At 40.8% G+C, this 21,795-nt stretch overlaps 5 protein-coding genes across 10 annotated transcripts; 3 read left to right on the plus strand and 2 right to left on the minus strand.

Annotated features, from left to right (window-relative positions):
- Positions 1-333: 333 nt before the first annotated feature.
- On the minus strand, positions 334-9,165 carry zc3h12ab (zinc finger CCCH-type containing 12Ab). 4 transcript variants are annotated; one of them, XM_077743867.1, is made up of 7 exons: positions 8,769-9,165; positions 4,682-4,780; positions 4,352-4,616; positions 3,363-3,502; positions 2,019-2,253; positions 1,841-1,941; positions 334-1,631 (listed from the first exon to the last, which is right to left on the minus strand). In XM_077743867.1, exons 3-7 carry the CDS (start codon positions 4,534-4,536, stop codon positions 985-987), a joined length of 1,308 nt encoding a protein of 435 aa, XP_077599993.1. In that variant the 5' UTR covers positions 4,537-4,616; positions 4,682-4,780; positions 8,769-9,165; the 3' UTR covers positions 334-984. The 4 variants fall into 4 exon arrangements, with proteins under 4 accessions (XP_077599993.1, XP_077599994.1, XP_077599992.1 ...); XM_077743868.1 differs by lacking the exon at positions 8,769-9,165 and adding an exon at positions 5,154-5,258; XM_077743866.1 differs by having other exon boundaries at positions 4,352-4,780.
- oscp1a (organic solute carrier partner 1a) lies at positions 6,048-8,239 on the plus strand. 2 transcript variants are annotated; one of them, XM_077743703.1, is made up of 11 exons: positions 6,048-6,227; positions 6,293-6,328; positions 6,398-6,552; positions 6,676-6,843; positions 6,905-6,985; positions 7,057-7,160; positions 7,330-7,458; positions 7,537-7,582; positions 7,714-7,859; positions 7,930-7,987; positions 8,049-8,239. In XM_077743703.1, the coding sequence occupies exons 1-11, from the start codon at positions 6,113-6,115 to the stop codon at positions 8,175-8,177; spliced, it is 1,167 nt and encodes a 388-aa protein (XP_077599829.1). In that variant the 5' UTR covers positions 6,048-6,112; the 3' UTR covers positions 8,178-8,239. The 2 variants fall into 2 exon arrangements, with proteins under 2 accessions (XP_077599829.1, XP_077599828.1); XM_077743702.1 differs by having other exon boundaries at positions 7,330-7,582.
- lsm10 (LSM10, U7 small nuclear RNA associated) lies at positions 8,530-9,554 on the plus strand. The gene is made up of 2 exons (XM_077743869.1): positions 8,530-8,632; positions 8,814-9,554. Exon 2 carries the CDS (start codon positions 8,835-8,837, stop codon positions 9,204-9,206), a length of 372 nt encoding a protein of 123 aa, XP_077599995.1. The 5' UTR covers positions 8,530-8,632; positions 8,814-8,834; the 3' UTR covers positions 9,207-9,554.
- A 772-nt stretch (positions 9,555-10,326) lies between these two features.
- Positions 10,327-13,105, plus strand: eva1bb (eva-1 homolog Bb (C. elegans)). The gene is made up of 3 exons (XM_077743626.1): positions 10,327-10,641; positions 11,658-11,786; positions 12,127-13,105. Exons 2-3 carry the CDS (start codon positions 11,720-11,722, stop codon positions 12,555-12,557), a joined length of 498 nt encoding a protein of 165 aa, XP_077599752.1. The 5' UTR covers positions 10,327-10,641; positions 11,658-11,719; the 3' UTR covers positions 12,558-13,105.
- A 969-nt stretch (positions 13,106-14,074) lies between these two features.
- On the minus strand, positions 14,075-21,751 carry thrap3b (thyroid hormone receptor associated protein 3b). Of its 2 annotated transcripts, none has more exons than XM_077743430.1 (11): positions 21,414-21,751; positions 19,312-19,456; positions 18,345-19,046; positions 17,227-17,844; positions 16,984-17,153; positions 16,667-16,775; positions 16,522-16,597; positions 15,813-15,976; positions 15,114-15,375; positions 14,872-15,036; positions 14,075-14,380 (listed from the first exon to the last, which is right to left on the minus strand). In XM_077743430.1, exons 2-11 carry the CDS (start codon positions 19,425-19,427, stop codon positions 14,159-14,161), a joined length of 2,604 nt encoding a protein of 867 aa, XP_077599556.1. In that variant the 5' UTR covers positions 19,428-19,456; positions 21,414-21,751; the 3' UTR covers positions 14,075-14,158. The 2 variants fall into 2 exon arrangements, with proteins under 2 accessions (XP_077599556.1, XP_077599557.1); XM_077743431.1 differs by lacking the exon at positions 21,414-21,751 and adding an exon at positions 20,446-21,169.
- Between the last annotated feature and the right edge of the window lie 44 nt (positions 21,752-21,795).

Here is a 21,795-nt window from a genome sequence, read left to right on the forward strand (position 1 = left end):
GAACTGACCTCTGGGTGATGTAGTTTCTGCAACCAAAACAACTTCTCAGGAAGTCCCCATTTAGCCTCGAAAAGCCCTGTTATTTCTCTTTAATTTAATCTACAATGATTAAGTTAAGTGTGAAAATGTTAGGAACTTATACATACGCCAAATACTCACATTTAGGAGCTCGCCCAAATTTATTTAGACGCTGTCATGGATCTTTTTGACTGATATTAGCATTGCATTGTATACTTTTAGGAAAAATGCTTATGAAAATCTGAAATGTTGCCAAGCCAATGTTGACATTTCATAAAAATGGAGTGAATAAACATGAGTTGACACAAACATTCGTGCAGTGTCATTCGTTGCCTTTTTAATGATTCATATATTTATAGTAATACTGTCGTGTTTCCGCCGCAGCCTCGCCTTACATGTAGTAACACAATCGTCCAGCAGGTGGATACATTGACAAAGTAATTAATGACCTAATTCAATATGAAAAAAAAATACAGTAATTTACAGTATTTTGAGCAACAAACCCAATTCCCTAAGAAACCATAAAATGCAAATGTACAATAACGCTCGTTCTTTAAAGAAAAATAAACATTTGCCTCAACCCCATTGCCAAAAACAGTTTAACAAGTTCAACTTGTTTTGCAAATACCTTCCATAAGTCTTTGTTATTTAAAAAAATATATCATGGCATAAATACAAGTAGAATAAAAACACGAGTCTCACCCATTATCTCTGAAAACAATAACAAAATGTTTTAACTTGTGCACACACGCAGACTGGAAGAACCTCCTTCCGTGCAATATTTGCATATTATGCAGCAGAGTATGTCCCATTTTCAGACCAGCCAAACATCTTGTGTAATTAAAATGAACTCTCACATGGGTTGGGCTTATACAACTTATTCCATTTCTTAGCACTCCCATCTTGACCTTTTGCTAGTTTTTTTTTACATGGTGTACTGCAATTTTGCATCCTCAAACAAAGTTTTTACATCTTATTGTGACTCTCCAGCCAAATTTTTTGCGCCAACTTGACAGGGTCCACCAATTGGGGGTACATGTCCATGACAGCGTCCACCACTTTAGCGCTGAAGGTGGCTAGCAACTTGGTACGCGCCACTTTTCTCTTGTCCCGGTAGGCCGTTTCGGCGCCGGATGGCCTGGGGTTGTGGCTGAGGCAGTCTTGAGAAGTTCTGAAAAACGTAGAGTCCTGCGGACGGCAGAAACACGGCGGTGCGCTCCGGGGATGGCAATCCCCACTAGAATGAAAACCACTAGACGTTTGTGCGAAGCTGTTAGCATCCATTGATGGGATTTCCATGGAGCCCACGCCAGAATCGAGCTGTTTATGAAAGCCGTGATCTGATGATGTCAAACTATTCCTTTTCTTCTGATTGGAGCATTGATTGACTTTGTCTTTCTTACAGTAGCTTTTCTCAAGTCCCAAGGACAATTTCCTCATTCCTTCTTCTACCGGGACCAGGTTTTGGCAGTCGCCCAGACTTTTGGAGGATTTGGGAGCGGCGAATAGGAGCTTGGCTTTCCCTCGAAGTTCGTCGGCCAGTAGGCAGTTGGGCTGCTTTGCTCGTTCGGGGTGGAAGAATTTACATCTTAGGCCAAAGGTGCATTTTTTACCTGTTGAGGAATACAAGTGGAGTGTTGCTTTCAAAATGGTGGTAGTTTCTCGCATATTAGCCGTCTCACGTATCAGCCGTAAGCTTAAAATGGCCTTAAAATGGTTGAATTTTGCTATTTGTCTTGTATAAGACGGCCCCTGATTCAGTCATGGTTTATTTGAGCGAGAAATACGTGAAGTAGAACTTTGACTTTGGAAATGTACTCACCGTAAGGACAGGGCGTTTTTTTGGTGGTCTTGGGAAACCAACGCAAAAAGTTCTCCAAGTTTGGGCCGTCTCGACCCAGCGGATCACCGGGAACCATAAACCTGGAAATGAGGAAAGAAATAGACACTCAGTTTACAAAGTATAAAAAGCTAAGCACTTTTGTTGACTACTTACTTACCTGTCATTAACAAAGGAGTACATAAGCAGCCTCTCGTTAATGCAGCGCTTCCACTCGGGCTTGTCCACTTGCAGGTCGCGGTACATGTCGTTGGAGACGATGACGCCGCCCGTTTCGAAGGCCAGCTGCACGATGAACATGTCGTCGTTGCACACCACCCGCTTTTTGTCCACCCAGCGAGACGGCGTGAACGTCAGGAACTTCTTCTTTTCCAAAACTTCCAGAATGTTCTGATCTGTGTTGAACACGTACAAGAAGAAGAACATTTCCTTATACACATCTTTATCAGCTGGCAACATCAGCTCTTAGGCTCTTTAACAAAAAAAAAATGGCTGTGTTAAGACCTACCGTATGCATGCATGTACATCTATGTAGTATATGTATATGTAGCATATGTATATGTAGTACATGTAGTACATGTAGTACATGTAGTACATGTAGTACATGTAGTACATGTAGTACATGTAGTACATGTAGTACATGCAGTACATGCAGTACATGCAGTACATGCAGTACATGCAGTACATGCAGTACATGCAGTACATGCAGTACATGCAGTACATGCAGTACATGTAGTACATGCAGTACATGCAGTACATCTAGTACATGCAGTACATGCAGTACATGCAGTACATGCAGTACATGCAGTACATGTAGTACATGCAGTATATGTAGTACATGTAGTATATGTAGTACATGTAGTATATGTAGTACATGTATATGTAGTACATGCATCTGTAGTACATGTATATGTAGTACATGTATATGTAGTACATGTATGTGTAGTACATGTATATGTAGTACATGTATATGTAGTACATGTATATGTAGTACATGTATATGTAGTACATGTATATGTAGTACATGTATATGTAGTACATGCATATGTAGTACATGTATATGTAGTACATGCATATGTAGTACATGCATATGTAGTACATGTATATGTAGCACATATGTACTACATGTATATGTAGCACATATGTAGTACACGTGTATGTAGTACACGTGTATGTAGTACACGTATATGTAGTACACGTATATGTAGTACACGTATATGTAGTACACGTATATGTAGTACACGTATATGTAGTACACGTATATGTAGTACATGTATATGTAGTACATGTATATGTAGTACATGTATATGTAGTACATCTATATGTAGTACAGGTATATGTAGTACATGTATATGTAGTACAGGTATATGTAGTACAGGTATATGTAGTACATGTATATGTAGTACATGTATAGGTAGTACATGTATATGTATCTGTAGTAAATGTATATGTAGTATATGTATATGACAGTCCACAATAGCTGCAGAAGAATAAGGCTTCTTACCTGAAATTGGTACATCGGGTCTAGGTTGCTCTTTCCTCCAAGAGGGAACAAAAACGGTGATGCTGGTGTGGCCTCGATCCAAGAAGAAGTCCACGGCTAATTGTATTCCCTTGCAAGAGAATATTTCCTTGTTCCCGTGGCTGAAGAGGAAAAAAATAATAAAAAATGTGGAATGCCAAATAGCTGTTAGTTAGGCCATACTCCATTTTGTGTCTAAGTGGTGACTAGTTTTAAAATATGAAGAAAAAAATCATAATTTGCAAAAAATAACATCCTACACTAGAATAAATACATTTTTTATATATTTAGGTACTGCCACACCCTGACCTAAACCCTATTCAAAACAACATTTGAATATGAAGACACAGCAATTACTGGGAAAATGACTTACCGCACGCAAGCTGACCTTTTACCTATACTACAACATATATTTAGATTCCTGTACTCTAAGTATTCTCATAATATGGCTAACATCCACCTCCTGACTTAAACCCTATTATAACAAAATGTATTATTGGCTTGAAGTATGATTTTAATGCAGATGTTATTGGCTGAAAAATAAATAAGTTAAAGCTCGTACTGCCAAAAAATGACATTTTAGAAGGCAGACGAGGCAGTAAAATCCAGTCAGGCTGGTTTTTGGTGAATCTGTGCCCTAATTTGCATATTCAGGATACAAATCTCTAACGTGCACAGGCATGCATGACACACACACACACACACACACCAAAAATGCAATTGGCTAAAAACCATTAAAAGGTCAAACATGCAAACATGCAGTCATAATTATTGAGGTTGTGTATATGCAAATTAAAAGGTGAACTCTTGTGAATGTTCTAATTAAACGCTTGTAGGCAAATAGTGGAAGATTGTGCAAGAGTTATTTTAACATAGTTAACATATTATTTAATGACACACGTTGGCGTCAATTATCATTTTATTGCAGTTTTGACTAATTTTAGGATGAAAATGACGACATTGTTACCTACCTCATGGCCACGTTACTCCCATCGATGACGACTGGCCTGAGAGCATCTTCAAGCCCACCGCTCTCCTGGCTCCTCTTAGCCAGGGGCAGCGTCACCACGGTCGTCTCAGCGCTCCGGGGTGGGTTGGTGATCAGCACCGACACGGTAGTGACGGGCGCCCACTCGGTCCTGGCGTCCGCGTTCATCCGAACCAGCTCTGCCAGAACCTTGTCGGTGTCGGGACCGTATTTTTCCAGGCCGGCTTGGACCTGCGCCTTGGAATAGCCTAGTTTGCAGAAGTAGTCCAGTTTAGAGGGATCACATTCCATGGCGTCGCAGGGAGAAACGCACCACCAGACCCATCTGCTTGGATTGCACTCTTGACTTTAATAAGCAGCCAATTCCGCTGATGTGAAATTAAATGTCATCCCTTCTTCATGTGCCACCTATCTGGAATCACAATACAATATTTATTACCACCACAAATAAAAACATACATTTGAGACTAGAAAATGACATTTCTTTTTCCAACAAATTTGGTCCTATGATGTATTAATTCAGCTTACTACCAATAGTCATTTAAATTTACTACCAATAGTCATTAAATTTACTAAAAATAGTCATCTAAATGTGCTACCAATAGTCATTAAATTTACTACCAATAGTCATTAATTTTACTACCAATTCATCTAATTTTACTACCAATAGTAATCTAAAAAAAATAGATTAATTGCAAAATGATTCTTATCTCATTTTAATAAGCTTTTAACTGGGTTTGGTTGCTGTTTTGACATGGCATTAAAAAAAGAAAAAACAGACCTACCTTAGGTAAAAACAAGCAAAAAAAGTAGCCTGCACGAACTCGTGGGAAAGTTTGTTCTCCACTTGAAACGCCATTTGTGTTCCTTCCTCAAAGTCGAAAGCGAATTTAACTCATTTGTTTGACTTGCTTGACTAATAAACGAAAGATATGAGCGCTGCTGCTGACTCATTTCTGCTCTCTAGCGAGTAAAAAGAGAACTGCACATTCCGTCCCCATCACTTGTGACGTCATTTGACCTCGACACCGCTTGAATTGAATGGTTTTGTTGTTATGTATTATACAAGTAGAATATGGACTATTATTAATGACCAAAAAGTAATAATTGCACTTTTAACCTGTTTTATCATTTGTGGATGTCCTTATTAGTAAAAAATAAATAATTTGGCCAAAATCCACACCAATATTTCTTGTCGTTTAATTCTTATACATTATAAACAAGAAAAACATTTATATTGCAACATCTCAGCAACGTTTAATTAACTGATATGATCATTATACTCTTTTTTTTGTTTATTATATCAATATTTTTGCTTCAGTATTTTTCTTAGACTTTAATGCATGGCATTATATATTTGCATTGTACATTTGTGATTGTTTACTTTTTGAAAAGTTCAATAAGTGGCATAAAAGGGTTAAAACAATCATAACTGCATGAAAAAAAAGGATTAAATTAGTCTTAAGAGTCTTAAGTTAAAGCTTTAACTTTGACATTATTAATGCAACTTTACATATGACATACATAAACATTAGTGTTGTCAATTGTCTTTTTTTAAGCACGTGTTACGCCCAAGCATCCAGAGGATATACAGCGTTTGTCTCGTAGCCAATGAGGATGGACGTGAGCAGGTCTGATCCTCTTCCTGACCACCTGTCGCCTCTTAGCATTTCCCACAATCCTCTAGGCACAAACATTCCCTAGAGTCCAATTCGCCAGGAGGAGCGGAATTAATTCTGTCAAAATGTCCACGACCACTCTCCCCTTGGTTTTCATAAACCTGGGAGGCGAGATGCTGTACATCCTAGACCAACGTCTCCGATCTCAAAACGCTTGCGAAGACAAATCCTCGGTCAAAGGTCAGTTGGGGCAATTCTCCCTCCAAATAAGCCGCAATTTTTACCGCAAGTTGTTTCTCTCAAAGCCGCTGTGGCGTGGTCGGAAAAGGACAGAAAACGAGGTACGCCTATTCGACATATTTCCTAGATGAGCTGGATTTAAACTGACAAATGTGCTTTGACGTTAACAGTGATGAACGATATAATTGCAACTATGTACAGTAAAGGATTCATGGATGAACTCCTCAAACCACAGCCGCTGTATTCGCACAGAACCATGAAAGTGGTGCTAACTCGCTTAGCACATGTTTCCATTATGAAGCTCAACCCAGTTAGCATGGACAAGGTAAGTACCAAATAGTATTCCGTTACTATATATCCGTACATTTTCTATTTTAAAAGTTAAAAGTACTGACAAATCATTGTACTTTGGATATTTTGGCACATTTTGTGGTACTTTTGTAAACAGCTCTACGAGTTAATGTTAATGGCCTTCAAGTACCAAGTTTTCCACTGTCCTCGTCCTAAAGACCTGCTGCTCATCACCTACAATCACATCGACAGCATCCGCCAGCACGTTAAAGACACTCCCGCCATTCTAAATAAAGTGGATGAAACTCACAGGAAGGTTATTGAGGTACACAACAATCCCACCCACATTTGAGACTGCCCTTAAACATTCGAAACGTCCAATTCAGGTCTACTCGTCTCTAACCGAGGGTCAATTCCAACTTCTTCGCCAAACGCTGCTCGCATTCCTACAAGACTCGCACATCCGCGTAAGTTCCTCGTTATCTACGGCCATCCACACTTGTCACATCTCATTTCTGACACATTTTTTAAAACCCAGGTGTCCATTTTCCTGAAAAACAGAATCCAAAACCCCAACGGGCGTTTCATCATGTCCACCTCATGCCCGGTTCCTCACGGAATGGACGTTCCAGGGATCATTAGGTGACCACATATTTTTATTTTTGTAATATAAATTAATTTAGAGACAAGTTGCTATGCTGTAATTTACTATCACTTTTACTGTGTAAAAATGTCATCACTTTGAGTGATACTGTATGTTTTTTTTATATTATTTTGAAAAAGAAAACCCATCTCCATCTTGCCTTTGCAGAAATTTTGACAAAAAGGGACGAGAAACCTGTCGCTACCGGTTCTCATCAGGTGGAAATTACTGTCACCCCATTAAAGATGCATCATTTGGCCTTCACGGAGAGCGAGTCATCAAACTTGGCGTGAACATGTCATTCACCAAATATCATAGTTCATATTTTCATGTAATGAGCATATTACTAATACTGTCTTTTGTTATCAATCAAAGGTTTTGCATCAATCATGAAGAATCATCCAAAGTTCACAAAATGGAGGTATTGTAAACATGAGATTTGAACTCATTGACCGCCGTTGACGATTGGACGCCACATGATTGGACGTCTATCATCATTGATTCAAAACTATCTAGTTATTAATCTGTCTTTTTTGTGTTTACATGCCATAGGCATCTAGCGTTACCAATCCACTAGCTAAAGAAGAACTCAATCTTTTGGCCCGATTGATGGGAACAGTAGAAGTTCAGAACATTCCTGGTTCCGAAACTGGCTTTCGCTTCAATTTACTCGTTTTGGCCCAAGATGAAGACGCAGAGTAAGTGACGTGGTTGTTTGATTCCTAGCAACAAATACAAATCTAACTTGTAGTATACTTTGTTTGCTAGCGGTGCTTCGGGTGGACCCGAGGAGTCGTTGGAGGTTTTGAACATTCAACCCCTGCAGGTAATTGTGCACACTTTATCCTGAATTTTTGTTATAATTAGTAACTATATTTTTATTTCAGGATGAAAATTCTGCAGCTCAGCTAGCTCAAATCGCTGGAGTTTTCACAGAACAAGAGACGGCGGAAGATGTGAAAATGGACAAAGGAGATGAGCTGCTAGCCATGATGGATGATCTCATGTCAATGTAGTCAAATGTGATTGTGACACACCTGACAGACTGTTCTAAAAATATATATAATCATTAACACAAATAACGACATTTTTCTTAAATAAAATATATTTAATTGAAACTAAATTGTATTTTTTTGGTGCTAAAGATTCCATAAAACTAAAACAAATTAATTCTTTATTATTTATTTTATAATATATTATAACATGACATAATATAATAAAATATTAGTATAATATATTTTAATTATATTATACTATAATATATTAAATTATGTATTATTTTGTATTGTTATTCAGGAAAATAAAAAGCAATAAAAATGAATTTACTATGACTACAAAACGTAGTGTTTTAGCTGTGTTGTTTTCCGAGGGCGTTGTCGCTTTAAATTGACGTCATATTACATTATCCGGAAGAAAATGCGAAAGTTTCTCGTGTTTTATCAAATGGATTAAAACGCAAAACTAAAAACAGGTAAACTTTTCTTTTCTCGATGAAAACGTTTTGATATATCAATAATTTTCATTGAATTTTTCCGACTTAAGTTGTACTACTAGCCCCTTTACAAATACGTATTATTGAAGAACAAGTGACGTAAATGGTCACTCACCTGCAAGATATCAGATGATAATGACCATATTCTTGCATCTCAAAGCTCTTCATCCTGCAGAAAAGCATGGCGTCCGAGGGTTTCAAAAGCATCAGTGAACGCACCATCATCGAGAACAGCATGGTGATCCTTCTGCAGGGTCTTCAGGGCCAAGTGACTACAGTAGATCTGAGGAACGAGAGCACGGCCCGGGGCCGGGTGGTCAACGTGGACGCCTTCATGAACGTCCGCCTGGAGGACGTGCTTTATCGTGACTGGAGGGGAAGTCTGGTTCGGCTGCAGGATCTCTTCATCACGGGCAGGAACATCCGCTACGTGCACATCCCAGACCATGTGGACATCATGAAGACCATAGAGGCAGAGCTCAAGAAGATTCACCGGGTTAGGAACTTTGGGAGTGAAGGGGGCGGCAGGAAGGAGTTCAAAAAGAGTGTCTAGTGACTTGAATAGTGGTACTTTTTGTGTTTTTGTTGTCATTTTCAACCATTGATCTGTTTGAATGAGAGAAGCTGGCAGTCAGGTGGATTGAATGTATCCTCTTCAATAGTAGTGCAGGAGTTACATTTTCCATTGGAGGCAAATAAAATGTATAATTAAAATCATTAAATGTATCTCATCTCTACTTATTGTGCACTATGTGGTATATTGAGCCTATACCAGGTGATAAAATCTGCCCTCTAGTGCTCAACTAGGGTAATTACTTTGAAACGTATTTATGTCTTATATAGAAATGTACATATGTATATTTTTGTATTTCAAATAAAAACAGACCGTTTCAACAAACAATTTTGGGCTTTTTTATCTATTGATTTCAAACTTCAACACTTGAAGCAAATATTTCAAGTTAGCATTTGTTCATTCTAGCTGAATTAATCAAAAAATGTGCATGAATGTTATACATAATTGCCTAATTGAATACATTACAGTATTTCTTGGTAAACTATGTACATTAAATTTTATTCCATTTTTATATTTTCATCCCTGGAAGCCACTGTCTCCCGACACTCAATCAAGAACGAGAATGCGAGGAATTTTTCTTCCCACTGGCTGTCGGGAATTGGGCAGGCCTGAAAAACACCAGTGCAGCTGTGACACATCCACACGAGTCATTTTTTAACTTTAGGGAATGTCCCTAGCATCCGTCACTCCTGGCTGTTTACTTCGAAACTAACCTTGAGATTGTTCAGATGACCACGAGCCGCATAATGATGGCTTACGTGGTCAAGGCGTGCCACATCCACCGCGTCGCTCTCCTTGGAATAGAATTTGAAAAAAAAACAAGTACTTTTTATTTGATTTTATAATTCTAGCCCCAGACAATTTGGCTGGAAAAAAGTATCCAGTAAAAAGTTTGAAACTATTCCATTCCAAGACTATAAAATGAAGCCCCTTCTGCTTTAGCACTTCTTCAATTTCCCCCCAAATTTGAATCAAGGCTCACCACCTGTCCATCTGTGCCGCCGCTTCTCTCCATAATGCATTCTGGGATGCCAAAGCTTCCCCACTCCCTAAATCCATTAAAATACAAAGAGCTCAATTAATCCGCCAGCCCCGAAGCGGGGCCCGCTGCCCGAATGGGGCCGACAAACTATTTCCTGTCCCACCCTCCGGCTTCTCCAGGCGAACAGACCTGCGGTGTGTTTTGCCAGAGGACACATCACCTCACCCCCGGTCAAATGTGGTCGCGGGAAACGCAGGAGGGCGGAGGAAGCCTGTGTGGACGGACGGACGGGTGTCCTCCCACTAGGGATGAGGGAGTAGATTTTTGGGACTCTTGCAGAAGAAACATCTCGGCTTTCCTGGCTGTTGCTGCTTTTTCTGTGAAGGAATAATGACATTTTATTTTTGGTCCATGTGGAATTCATTGTAGGAGGTGAGTCATTTAAAAAGAAAAATGTATTTATGTTAGCATTAAGGGAGACTTGGTTATCTTAAAAAGGAAATACCCAGGAAGGAAATGTGGGAGTTAGTCAGATAAACAGCTGCTAATAGAAGTTGAGTGGAGACGTTAAGACTGGAATTTTGGTTGTTTCATTAGTTTGGTTAAAGTGGGATAAAATATAAAAATGAAGATTTTTTTTCTCAGGCTGGGATTTGTGTAAAAATAGCCTTGATGGGAGAAGAAAACTCCAAAAATGTGCTACTGGGGAATTTATCTTGCTTGTTTGGAGATTTTTTTATCTTTATTTTTAAATCAGTCTTACACCAAAAAATGTGTTTTGAAAGTTAATGATGATGCGCAGGTTTGCAAAGAATGCACTCCTCCTTCCAAGTCAGGAAGTCGGACTATTCAAAATGGCTTCCTGATTTTCAACATTCAAAAATGAATACAAAAATTGAATGTAGCACTTGGCCTTATAGTGATTTTTTTTTAGCGATCAAGTCAAGACTTTTGAGACTTCCAATATTTCTACCAAACCAGGACCAGTCTCCCCAGTCTAAAACCCCCAGAAAACTGGGGATAAGGAAAAGAACTGCAACATGTCTAGAATTTTCTTATCCCTGGAGATAAAACGCAATAGGGTCAAAGTTTCAGTTCCCATGTTCAGTCTGTTATTTCAATGACGTGGGTAACTGGGGAAATCATGTTTACATTGAACTTAACTGCAAACATGGGGCTAATGAGTGGCTGTATTTACATTATTATTTCCCCAATTTGTGGCTGGGAAAAGCCATTAAATCCAAAAGTCACTGTCCCCGTGTGAAACAAGATCTAAAGTATGGTTGTTCCACAGCGGAAACTGGAAATGAGACCCCCTCGGGCATTTGTGTCGTAAATATAAACACCCCCATTAGTTGAGAGGCCAAACATAAAGCAGACATTCCTTATTTGAATGTAAAGAGTGGAAGATTCTAAATTTTGCTGTGTTTTTTTTTTTTATCTGACAGGAATACAGTGATAACAAAAAAGATGGAGATGTAAGAAAGTTCCAAGTGGAAGCTGAACCAAGATGGAGCCAATTAGGAAAGACATGGAGCTGCTTAGTAATAGCATGGCAACATATGCTCACATCAAAGGTAAGCTTAGGTAACAACATATTAAAAACATTAAAGAACAAAGCTACTTTGACTTATTAAAAGGTCAATTTGAAAAGTTATATGTAACAGAAATGTACTTACCGATTTGGAGAGCCTTACCACAAGATGTCCTTTGAGAATTGACAAATTAACTCATTTACATCAAATGAGTTCATTATCTGGAGTATGAACCAAAAGGCTTTATCTATAGGTGGAAAAGGGAAAACAAGAGGTGTGATGAGAACTTTAGACAAGAAAACAAGTACGATTGGAGGAAAAATACATTAAATGTCAATTGATGTGTACCATTTTTCTTTTTTTACCCCATTTGCCTTCTTAGCCAATCCAGAGAGCTTCGCTCTCTACTTCATGATGGGCGTCTGCTTCGGACTTCTCATGGCGTTGTGCCTGTTGGTGGGGGGAATCACCTGCAGGTCACGCCGCCATCGCCACCGCATCTGCAAACCTGCGCCGTCCACCGAAAGACGGAAACTGAAGGAATCTGGAGAGGGGGATGGAGACGAAGAGGAGGATGAGGAGAGCGGAGCTGATGAAGAAAGCGGGAAAATGAGTGTGGAGCAGATTGAGGAACACAGCACGCGTTCCAACGGGACCCTCAAGAGCTTTGACGTGTTCGATTCGGTGGAGGAACTGGAGAAGGCTCGCCGACTAGAGGAGAGGGAGCGTATCGTCAGGGAGATCTGGAGGAATGGACAGCCTGATATTTTGGTCACTGGGACCGGAACTATTGGGCGGGTCCATTACCACTAGAACAGCACAAAATCACAGTCATGCATGTTGTCAATGGAATTCTTACCTTCTGCTTTTCAGGTCAAAAAGTCTGTTATACTTTGTATAAACATATATATGTTTTTATTTTGAAAGGAAGAGCAATCATTTAAGAATATTTCATGGTTATATTAACCATAATCTACATAAACTGTCGTGTAATCAAGTGTGTTGTTGTAATAAAGATATGTTTGGTTTATACATTTGATTCATTTTGGTCACTTTGTTAGTGTTAGCCACTTAAGTTTTCAAATATTTCTTCACATCTGTCTTTAATAGACTTATAACTACTGGTGAATGTAGTCAACTTTTTCTGTTTTCTTTAAGTTTTCCCAGTGTCACTAACCCTGCTGCCCAGTCCTTCTCTTTCCACACAATTCCCAACAGTGTGTCTTTATTAAAGGCGCGTCTGTTGAGCCTTATGAAAGGAGCATTTATTTGCATCGTGGCGTTAAGTAAGTGAATTTTCTTTCATAAAAACATAAGTGTAGACTGTTTTGTCGTCGAAAATGAAATTGTCTGGACGGCGGCAAACACCCCAAGTGTGACTTCGATTTCCAAAGAGTCCAAACGACCCGTTTCCTAAATCAAAGAATGTTTATTGAAAATGAAAAGACAAACAGATAATGCGCTTTGACAATGGAAAACTTGCCACCTTGATACTTGCCCCAAGAACAAAAACGCACAATTGTCACATACATGCAGTATGGAACGAAAATAGTTATTCAAAAAGGTTTGAATTTCTTGGATACATTTTTTTTAGGGTTCCTTCCACTTTAAACAAGTAGCAGGCAAGAAGCATTATCACTTCAGTTTGGAATTTTCAATTTTACGTTTGTCCTATTGTAAAACTAGATACTTATTTTTGTCCATACCCCAAAACTTGTACATTACTACTCGTATACATATATATGTAAAGTTCAACTCTGTCTGCAATTGATGGTGATTGTGGAGTTGCTTTAAACTCTTTTTTTAACATTTACCACATAGTGACTTTGGCCATTTTTCCACAACACTGAAACTAAAGAGAAATTCTACTGCTTAATTGTATTTTATTACTTAACATTGTCTTTAGATTGGTAAGAGACAAATAAAGGATTGTTCATTGGGCTGTCTTACACAGCACTGTCAATTGTTCTAGCCAATGTCGACTGGATTTGTGCCGTCAATTACATTGTAAGTCAATTTAAGTAGACATTAAAATATGAATGTTGTCAATAACCACAGATGGGCTTCTTTTTTTTGCTACAGTATTTTGCAAACTCAAAATTTGGAGGGATAAAATAATCAAATTAGCAACTATCGCTTGGTCCCATGGGAGAAGCAAAATAAGTTCATGCAGTTCTAAAAATAAAAATTATCGGAGACCCCCCACCCAAAAAAAAAAAAGCTTACGAGAAGTGTATTTTTGTAACCTAAGGCACAAATATTTTTGTATTTTTCTGGTTTTTATTGAACGATCCTCCAAATCAAAAAAAAAAAATGCTTTCATTAAACAAATGACCAAAACTACGACAATTAAATGAGTAAAATAGTGGCTAGATATAGAAGATTTTACAAGCGGCGACAACAAACCGCCAGGTTTAGGATTTGAGGCCATCGTCGGCATTCTTGCTGTCTTTAGGCTCCGCCTCCATGTTGTCATCTCCCATCTCGGGTTGTTCGGCATTCTGGAACATGTCGTGGGCCCACTTGGGGCTGCTTCCCCCCTTGCGGTAGACAAAGCGGCCGCGGCGGGGCATGAAAGACCCCCGGCCACGCCCGCGGTTGTCCACCCAATTTTTCTCGCCGTCACGGTCGTCGTGCTGAAAAAAAAAAAAGAGATCTGTGTTAGTGACAAAGAAATGGAGGACGAAGAGCAGCTAAAATGCAGCACAATTTGGAGGGTAAAGACTTACCAAAATGTGATACAAAATGGAGGACAAACACACTATAATGTGAATACTAAAGGCAAGACAAAATGGTGGACGGAGCAACTAAAACAAACTTAAGGTTCAAGGGGCCAGCTTTTTCTTTGTGTAAAAAATAAAATAACTCCAAAGAGAATATTTACCTTTTTTTTCATTTCTTGTTTTTAAATTGAAAAAAACAAACAAAAAACAATTAAAAGTACTTAATTTTTATGAAAGAAATGAAAGTCCAGAAAAAAGCATATTTTAAATTGAACTGATCAAAATGAACATAAATGAAAAATTATATACATTTTCCTCACTAAAAACATAAAAAATAATTATATTTAACTATTATTATTTTTTGTTTTTCATTTAAAAAAAAATAAAAATATAAACCGACTTACCAAGTAGTATTTCCTGCTCTTGGGCGTGTACTCAGGATCCCATTCTTCCTCTGGAGGGCGCACTTGAGGATTATTCATGTTGGCAGGGTTGCCATTGCTGCTGTTGTTGTTGTTGTTTCCAGGATAATTGCCCCTGTTCCATCCTCGACCTCTCACTCTCGGAAACTGAAAGGCAAAAAGCAAGTTCAGGCTTATTTTCTCTCTTTTGGCCAAAAAGGCCACAAGGTGGGGCGGGGACTTACAAATCCGCGCCCTCGGCCCCTTTCCATGTGCTGGCCCTCAAATTCCCGGGGGTGGCCTCGATCTCCTTGGCCCCCGTAGTCCCGCTGAGGGTACCGCGAGTGAGCGAAGCCCTCCTCGAAATTTTCCGGCCCGTCTCCCATGTTGAACTCCTTGCCGCGGAATTGCTGCTGTGGCGGTGGCGCGGAAGGGAAGGGGGACGGGGATGGCGAGGACGACGAAGAAGAGGATGACGGTGAGCGGTCGCGCTTCTTCTTCCCTTTCCTGGACAAGGAAGAAATGAACATGGTCGGTGATGAGAAACAGGCAACAATTTTCATGGATTACCAGCTAAATGTAGAGGAGGAGCCTTTAACTAGGCTAGTTTGGTTAGCATGTGTTATAGTACCTAGCAGAATTGGTGACCACAGTGGACATTTATCGACTACCAAGCCCAAGTCACCTTGTATTTGTTGCGGTAGTTAATAAAAGAGAGACATTGATATTGATTATTGGTTACTGGTGGCAACAGAAAATATGTGTTCAATCCCAGTCAAAATACAAATATCCAGCCAATCCATTTAGATTTTCTGAAAATAGAGAATCAAGAGAGGGGAGGGGGCAAAAAAAATATTCAATGCCAGCAATCCCCAGTCCAAATAGATTGAATGCCCGTCCAGCTGGAAACGTTGGTTGCCCGTAATGACGTAGGTGGCACTTACTTGGATTTCTTGTGGTGCTTCCCAGATTTCTCAGAGGACCTCTCTTGGGAGCCTCCGGGACTCCTGCCCGCCTCGCGCCGGTACTCCTTCCCGGCAAATCTCTTGCGCCTTTCAATGTCCAGGCGTAGGTCCATGTTGTCCCCTTTGAACTTTTTGCTGGACTCCTGCGGGCAAAAACACATAGATCCAGTCATTAAGCGTGCCTTTGCTAATACCATGTGAGGTAGTTTGATAATGCCATTCGACTCCCATTTAAGTAGTTTTGCCTGCCCCTAGTGGCCAAGAGCAAACGCGTATTTGCAGTTCTTAACGCATCAATCAAGAAGAAGCACTGATGGAAGAAGACCAGCGGCATGCATGTATCACTTAAGGTTACGGCAGTCGGGTAGCTTCATTTGTTTCTTTTTTTCATTGAAAGATACTTACAAGGTTAGGGGGGGCATTGATAAGCGTCCCATGACAGGCTTGGACTCAGGTTCATAATTCCCTTCCTTTTAGCCTTTTGCCCGGGATTGGTACATACCCAATCAATAACCATATGTCATAGGCCGCAGGCTCACTTGGCACTTTTACAAAACACATTTGGGCTCTTTTGATTTAGAAATATGCATCCTTTGAAAGAAAAGCACAAAGCTGAAGACTGTCGTTTGTGGAGTCCTGAAAATTGAGGGAGTTGGGGGGGAAAGGGGGTTTCGAAACGACTGGTCACCTTGAAGCTGGCCTCGTCCATTTCCTCAAACATCTGAGAGTGCCTCTTAAAGGCACTGGGGGAAACATCAATTCTCCTAAAAGAGAGAGAAAAGCGGAGCTCAAGAAAACAGCGTTGTTTGGTACAAGGAGTTTTGGGTGCAGACCTGTGGATTTCTGGGCTCTTCCTTGGCTTCATTTCCGCCTCCGCGGCTTTTCTTTGGTACATGGCGAAGCGCTCACTTAAAGACATGTTTGAAGAGGGGAAGTGCTGAGCTGCGCCAAAGAAACAAAGTAGAACAAGTGGCATGAAGGTACTTTAAGGTATTCGTTTCTAATACTGTAAAATCTTTGGGACGAATTAAAAAAAATCACATTAAGTACTTTTGGTCATCATTGGGTGTTGTGATACTTTATCGATACTACAATGGGGTAAGGTTACCGTGTAAAGTGGTAAGGAAGAGTAGCATTGCCGTCACTGTACCTTTAATGTAGTGCACAATGGACACTATGTGCTGAGCGAAAAGCTCAGCGGGACTGCTGCGAAGCTGAGCCGACTGAATATTCTGGAAGATGGAACGATACTCTGCTGAATCCTTTTTGGAGGGATTCACCATATCTCTGGACGAGAAGCGACTCTTTGACATGGAAGAGCTGAAACAAATGAAGGCACAACAATGAGTTTTGGGGAAAATTGGGAGGAGGGAGGGGGGAAAAGCCACAATACCTTGGCATCTCTTCCATAGCGGCGACTCTTTGTTCAAAATCCTCTCTGGATGAGGCCAGACGTATGGGTGAAGCCATACGTATGGGCGACTCTTCGCGACTTGGGAAAGCCCCCGGGAAGAGGGGTCTCTCCTTGCTTTTGGATGTGGTGGGTGGGGACGGACTTCTTTTGTTCTTCTCTTTCTCCTTCTCTTTCTTCTCCTTCTTCTTGGCCTTCTCCTCCTTCTTGCTGTGCTTGCGACTCTGGTACATCTCCACCATTTTGTCCAAAGTATCGGCGTCCTCGTCCCTGCGACTTTTCTCCTTTACCGGCGGGTAGGAGGTGGGGTAGACGGGCTCGTCGCCCCACTTCCCGAAAATGTCCCTTGTGGTCACGTTGGATTTGTCCTCGTCGGCGTCCCGGTCTTTCAAACCGTGAGACTTGAGGAATTCCTCCTCTTCTTCGTCAAAGAACGGCAGGGTTTTGTCGTCCTTGGTGTCGACGAAGGGGACAGAGATGCTGAAGATGTCTCCGGACTTGATGCCTTTCTCTTGCTCGCGCTCGGCGCTGTTCTTGTCGCGTTCCGACGCTTCCTCTTTTTCGGCCGCCTGCTTTTTGCTTTTGTTTTCGGCCAAGAACCTGAGGAGAGATGAGCCGTGGTGAGAGGAGAACCAGAAGGGTGATACATCTCCGCTGGCTGATAGAAAAAACGCCTTGGGCGTCTAGAAATTGGCTTTTGGCGAAAAATGCTCAAAATGTCACCTAGCGCACAATGTGAATGTGTAAAGGGGAATGCAGAATAATCTGACAAGGTATGAATAAGAAAAATAAAATTCTTGTAAAATAAAGGGCCACCCCCTGTTGCAAATAGAACAGACGATGACAATTTTTATACTCACGTAATGCGCTTCTTTCTAAGTACACCGTGGAATTTGAATAAAGTTCCTCTCAGTGCACAGGCAAAGGACAATTGTCATATTTAAAATCAGGAGTCATTTTCCATTTTAACCTGTTGACTCATCCAATGATCTTTGGCAAAAGGCTAAAATATTTGAAAGAAAAACGACATTTGGCTGAGAAAAGGAGAGAAAGCAAGGAAATGCCATCAAGCTGGGACCAAAGGCAAAAGACGGACATACTTTTTAAAGGCAGCCGAGATCACTGTCTTATCTCCCGACTTGGAGTCGTCCTTGGAGAAGAAGCCAAAGCCGCTAAAGGAGGCCGTCTGCCCCGACTTGGGGGAGCTGTCGGCGTCCGCGGCTTCCTCCTTCTGAGCCGCCTCCGAGGCGCCGTACTCGATCCATTTGCCTCCCGAGGCCTTCTCGATCACGTTGCCCTCCTCGGGCGCCTTCTCGGCCGGAGGCTCTGCCGGTTTTTCCTTTGTGATCTTGGAGCTGGGTTTGCCCTTGTTGCGGGGACAAGGGGTGGACGAGCGCGACCTGGAGGAACTGGAGGCCCTGGAGCGCTGCGACCGCTCCGACGACGAGCGGTCCGAGTGGCGAGAGTGCGAGCGGCTGGGCGAGCGCTTGTTGGGCGTGTGCGATCGCGAGCGCCCTCGCCGGGGGCTGTGGGAGCGGCTGTCCTGGTCGCGCTTGCGGTCGTGCCAGTTTCCGCCGCCTTGCCAGTTGGACTTGTAGCCGTAGCCGCCGCCTCCGCCACCCCGGTTCTGATAGTGGCCCCCACGCGGGTAGTAGCCACGGTTTCTTCCGCGGAAGTGGAAGGGCCTGCGGTAGCCGCGGTTGTAGCCCCGATTGTAGCCGCGGTTGTTCTGATAGTCCCGGGAGGGGTAGTTTCGGTAGGACATGGGGGTGCGGGAGCGAGAGCGGGAACGGGACCTGGAGCTAAAAATGAAAAGGAGCAAGGTGAGTGAACCGGTAGTTTAAAGATTGGCTTTGGTTTGTATGTGAACAGGCAAACGTATGAAATTTGTACTATGACTGATTGAAGAGTCAGATTCAGTGTGTCAATTTTTTTTCTGGGATGTTTTATTGTGTATTACTTTTTAGTCAAAAGTGTAAACAAATGTCAATCAACAGAATTTAGGGCACTCTTTCTTAAAAAAAATGTTAATTAAGTCAAAAAAATGTATTGTGTCTTTTCTTTTACCTGTAGCGACGTTTCCTGGACCTTGATCGGGAGCGACTTCTAGATTGTGATCTAGAAGCAGACCTTGACCTGGATTTAGATCTGGAGTTGGATCGGGATGGAGAGTAGGGCGCCATTTTACCTCTTATTTCAGATATTAAAATCCCTGAAAAAAAGAAAAAACATGAAAATGTAAATTGCTTTTGTACTCACTATTTGCCTACCAAATTAGGATTCAAACACACTTCCCAAAACAATGACACCATGGCGACACCGGAAAGCCAACAAGTTAATACGGCAGCAGCTGGAACCGCATGCAAACACATGGACGTGAGCCAGTTGCATAATGAGACTGAGCGGCGCTTCTGTGCACACAATATGCGCACAGAGGAGGAAAAAAGCCAGCGGGCTGCTCGGAGGCCATTGTCGTATCGTGCAAATGTTGCCAGAGCCATGTGAAATTTAACTTTAACCCCTTGGTGTTTGAATTCAACCCGTCCACTTCTAGACATCCGACACCATTTCGTCTGCCAATGAGTTTTTCACTTGTAGACATCCAATCCATTCTGGCCGGGCTGGTGGTAGAGACCCCCACCATATTTTGGAGGAAAATAAAAATGTTTAGTAGACAGGAATTTTTGGGTTTTGTATGTTTGTTCATATAGACCACAAAACTTCTTTTTTTTTTGCTCCAAGACAACCTCCAGGGATCAACTTCAAATTCAGGGATCCTGGAGAGCTTTTTGTTCCACAGATACTTTAACCAATAGGGACTTGTGCTGAAACGTTGAAAAAGTACTGTGAGTAATGGTGAAAACCCAAGAAATTAATCACAATTTGGCCTTGAAAGAAGACAAGGCCCCACAAAAGTACACTGGATCCCCAGAAATAAATTCCAGGACAGAATACTCTCCCCCGATCTAGTTGCATTTCCAAAACTATTTTAAGAATTCATGTAACTAAAACCAGCTTAGATGCCACTACACTTTGTTGGTTGGAAGTTAAGATAGGACATTAACAGCTATGTGTAAAAAATATTTGATAAACCTACCCATTTGGCTTCATGTAAAACTAACTTAAAATGCCCGAAAATGACACAGTGCATACAACATAAAACATACTAACCCAAACTTTGTTTCCTTGCTCAATACTCACGTGTACGTATTTGAATCGTCTGAAAAAGTAGTATGTAAATATCTTAAATGGGTCATAAGAGGTATGGAGAGCTTTGCATTTTGCAGCCGAGTCCTCCGTGATAATGTGCTGGAATTTCCAGAGACAACAAACAGTCGCTATGGAACGGTTGCCACGACGCCTGGGCCATTTGATCCACTAGAAAGGCCACTCAAGCCTTTTAAAAGCTCTTACATACTTGCTGCAGGCTTTTAGGAGTGGCCATTTTAGGACAGCAAGACATATATTATTTACACAGAAAAAACAAAGACTACTTTCTTAAAGTCATGAAGCCAGTTCAAGCTAACATTGACTCATCGGCTTTCACTGACAGCAATTGATGTCCAATAATGTGGTTATAAAAATTTAATTAGAACACTAAATGCATTTATCATGAGTTAACGTACATCCGTTTGAACGACTGCAATCTTCCCTTTTTGGGACGTCTAGTAGTTTAAAAAAGTAATTGTTAGATAATTGAATATGTTTTTTAAATAATCAATTTTCCATATTCACGTTTATTTGTTTTCTCTCTTTACTTATGATTAGCCTCATTCCAATATTACGACGTCCAGCATCGTCAATAGTACTAAAAGTTAAAAAGCATTAATATGACGCTAAAACGGCAAAAGGCCATTATTAAAGACGTATTACACATGTAACAATCAATCAAGACACGTGTTGTAACGAAAACAACAGATGATTTAACCTTAAAAAAATTGAATTTAAACTGAACATTACCTTCAAAATAAAATAATAACCTATATGCCAACACATATATAAATACATTTGGCTCAAATTTCGACATTTAATAATCAATTCCGTATCGACTGCAATGTTACGTGCTTGCGTGAAAGACGATGAAAAAACGTTAACAAACCATTCAAACAGTAAATTAGCACATGCATTTTTCAATATCAATAAAACATGAAAGGAGAAGGTGAATATACCTGTTTGTAAAGAATTATTGTCGTTTGTGCGTCAAGAGCAAGCCTTTAGGCCGAGCTCCGCTTCCTGTATTTTTCCGTTCCAAATTGTTAGCAATGAAGCTAACTAGCTCGCCGCTAGCAACGGCTACGCGACGAAGCGCGCCAAAAAATGTGGATTCCTTCGCTTCAAATACAAGATGGCAATGAAGAAAAAAACCTATTTGGACGTATACGAAGAAAAAGCATGCTTTTCCCTTTCGTTTGTTATTCGTGCGCAGCTCCGAGGATTCGACTCTTCTCAGCAACCGTCGACAGGCAGAAGAGATTAGCTCGTGGTTGGATAGCGAGAAGAGTCTCGCGAGACTTGTAACAGAGCAACAGAGCACGATAACTCGGCTGAAGA

The sequence above is a fragment of the Stigmatopora nigra genome, chromosome 21, assembly GCF_051989575.1.
Source record: "Stigmatopora nigra isolate UIUO_SnigA chromosome 21, RoL_Snig_1.1, whole genome shotgun sequence".
NCBI classification, from domain to species: Eukaryota; Metazoa; Chordata; class Actinopteri; order Syngnathiformes; family Syngnathidae; genus Stigmatopora; species Stigmatopora nigra.

Excerpts from the sequence above, each read along its gene's own strand:
- lsm10 (XM_077743869.1), top strand. The coding sequence starts at position 8,835 with ATGGCGTCCGAGGGTTTCAAAAGCATCAGTGAACGCACCATCATCGAG.
- oscp1a (XM_077743702.1), top strand. The coding sequence starts at position 6,113 with ATGTCCACGACCACTCTCCCCTTGGTTTTCATAAACCTGGGAGGCGAG. Across the intron at positions 6,228-6,292 it reads AGACAAATCCTCGGTCAAAG|CCGCTGTGGCGTGGTCGGAA; the intron begins GTCAGTTGGGGC and ends TTTCTCTCAAAG. Across the intron at positions 6,986-7,056 it reads TACAAGACTCGCACATCCGC|GTGTCCATTTTCCTGAAAAA; the intron begins GTAAGTTCCTCG and ends TTTAAAACCCAG.
- thrap3b (XM_077743430.1), bottom strand. The coding sequence starts at position 19,427 with ATGGCGCCCTACTCTCCATCCCGATCCAACTCCAGATCTAAATCCAGG. Across the intron at positions 19,047-19,311 it reads TCCAGGAAACGTCGCTACAG|CTCCAGGTCCCGTTCCCGCT; the intron begins GTAAAAGAAAAG and ends TTTCATTTTTAG. Across the intron at positions 14,381-14,871 it reads AGAGCAGGAAATACTACTTG|CACGACGACCGTGACGGCGA; the intron begins GTAAGTCGGTTT and ends TTTTTTTTTCAG.
- zc3h12ab (XM_077743866.1), bottom strand. The coding sequence starts at position 4,659 with ATGGAATGTGATCCCTCTAAACTGGACTACTTCTGCAAACTAGGCTAT. Across the intron at positions 2,254-3,362 it reads ACCCGATGTACCAATTTCAG|ATCAGAACATTCTGGAAGTT; the intron begins GTAAGAAGCCTT and ends TGTTCAACACAG. Across the intron at positions 1,632-1,840 it reads AAAAACGCCCTGTCCTTACG|GTAAAAAATGCACCTTTGGC; the intron begins GTGAGTACATTT and ends ATTCCTCAACAG.
- eva1bb (XM_077743626.1), top strand. The coding sequence starts at position 11,720 with ATGGAGCCAATTAGGAAAGACATGGAGCTGCTTAGTAATAGCATGGCA. Across the intron at positions 11,787-12,126 it reads AACATATGCTCACATCAAAG|CCAATCCAGAGAGCTTCGCT; the intron begins GTAAGCTTAGGT and ends TTGCCTTCTTAG.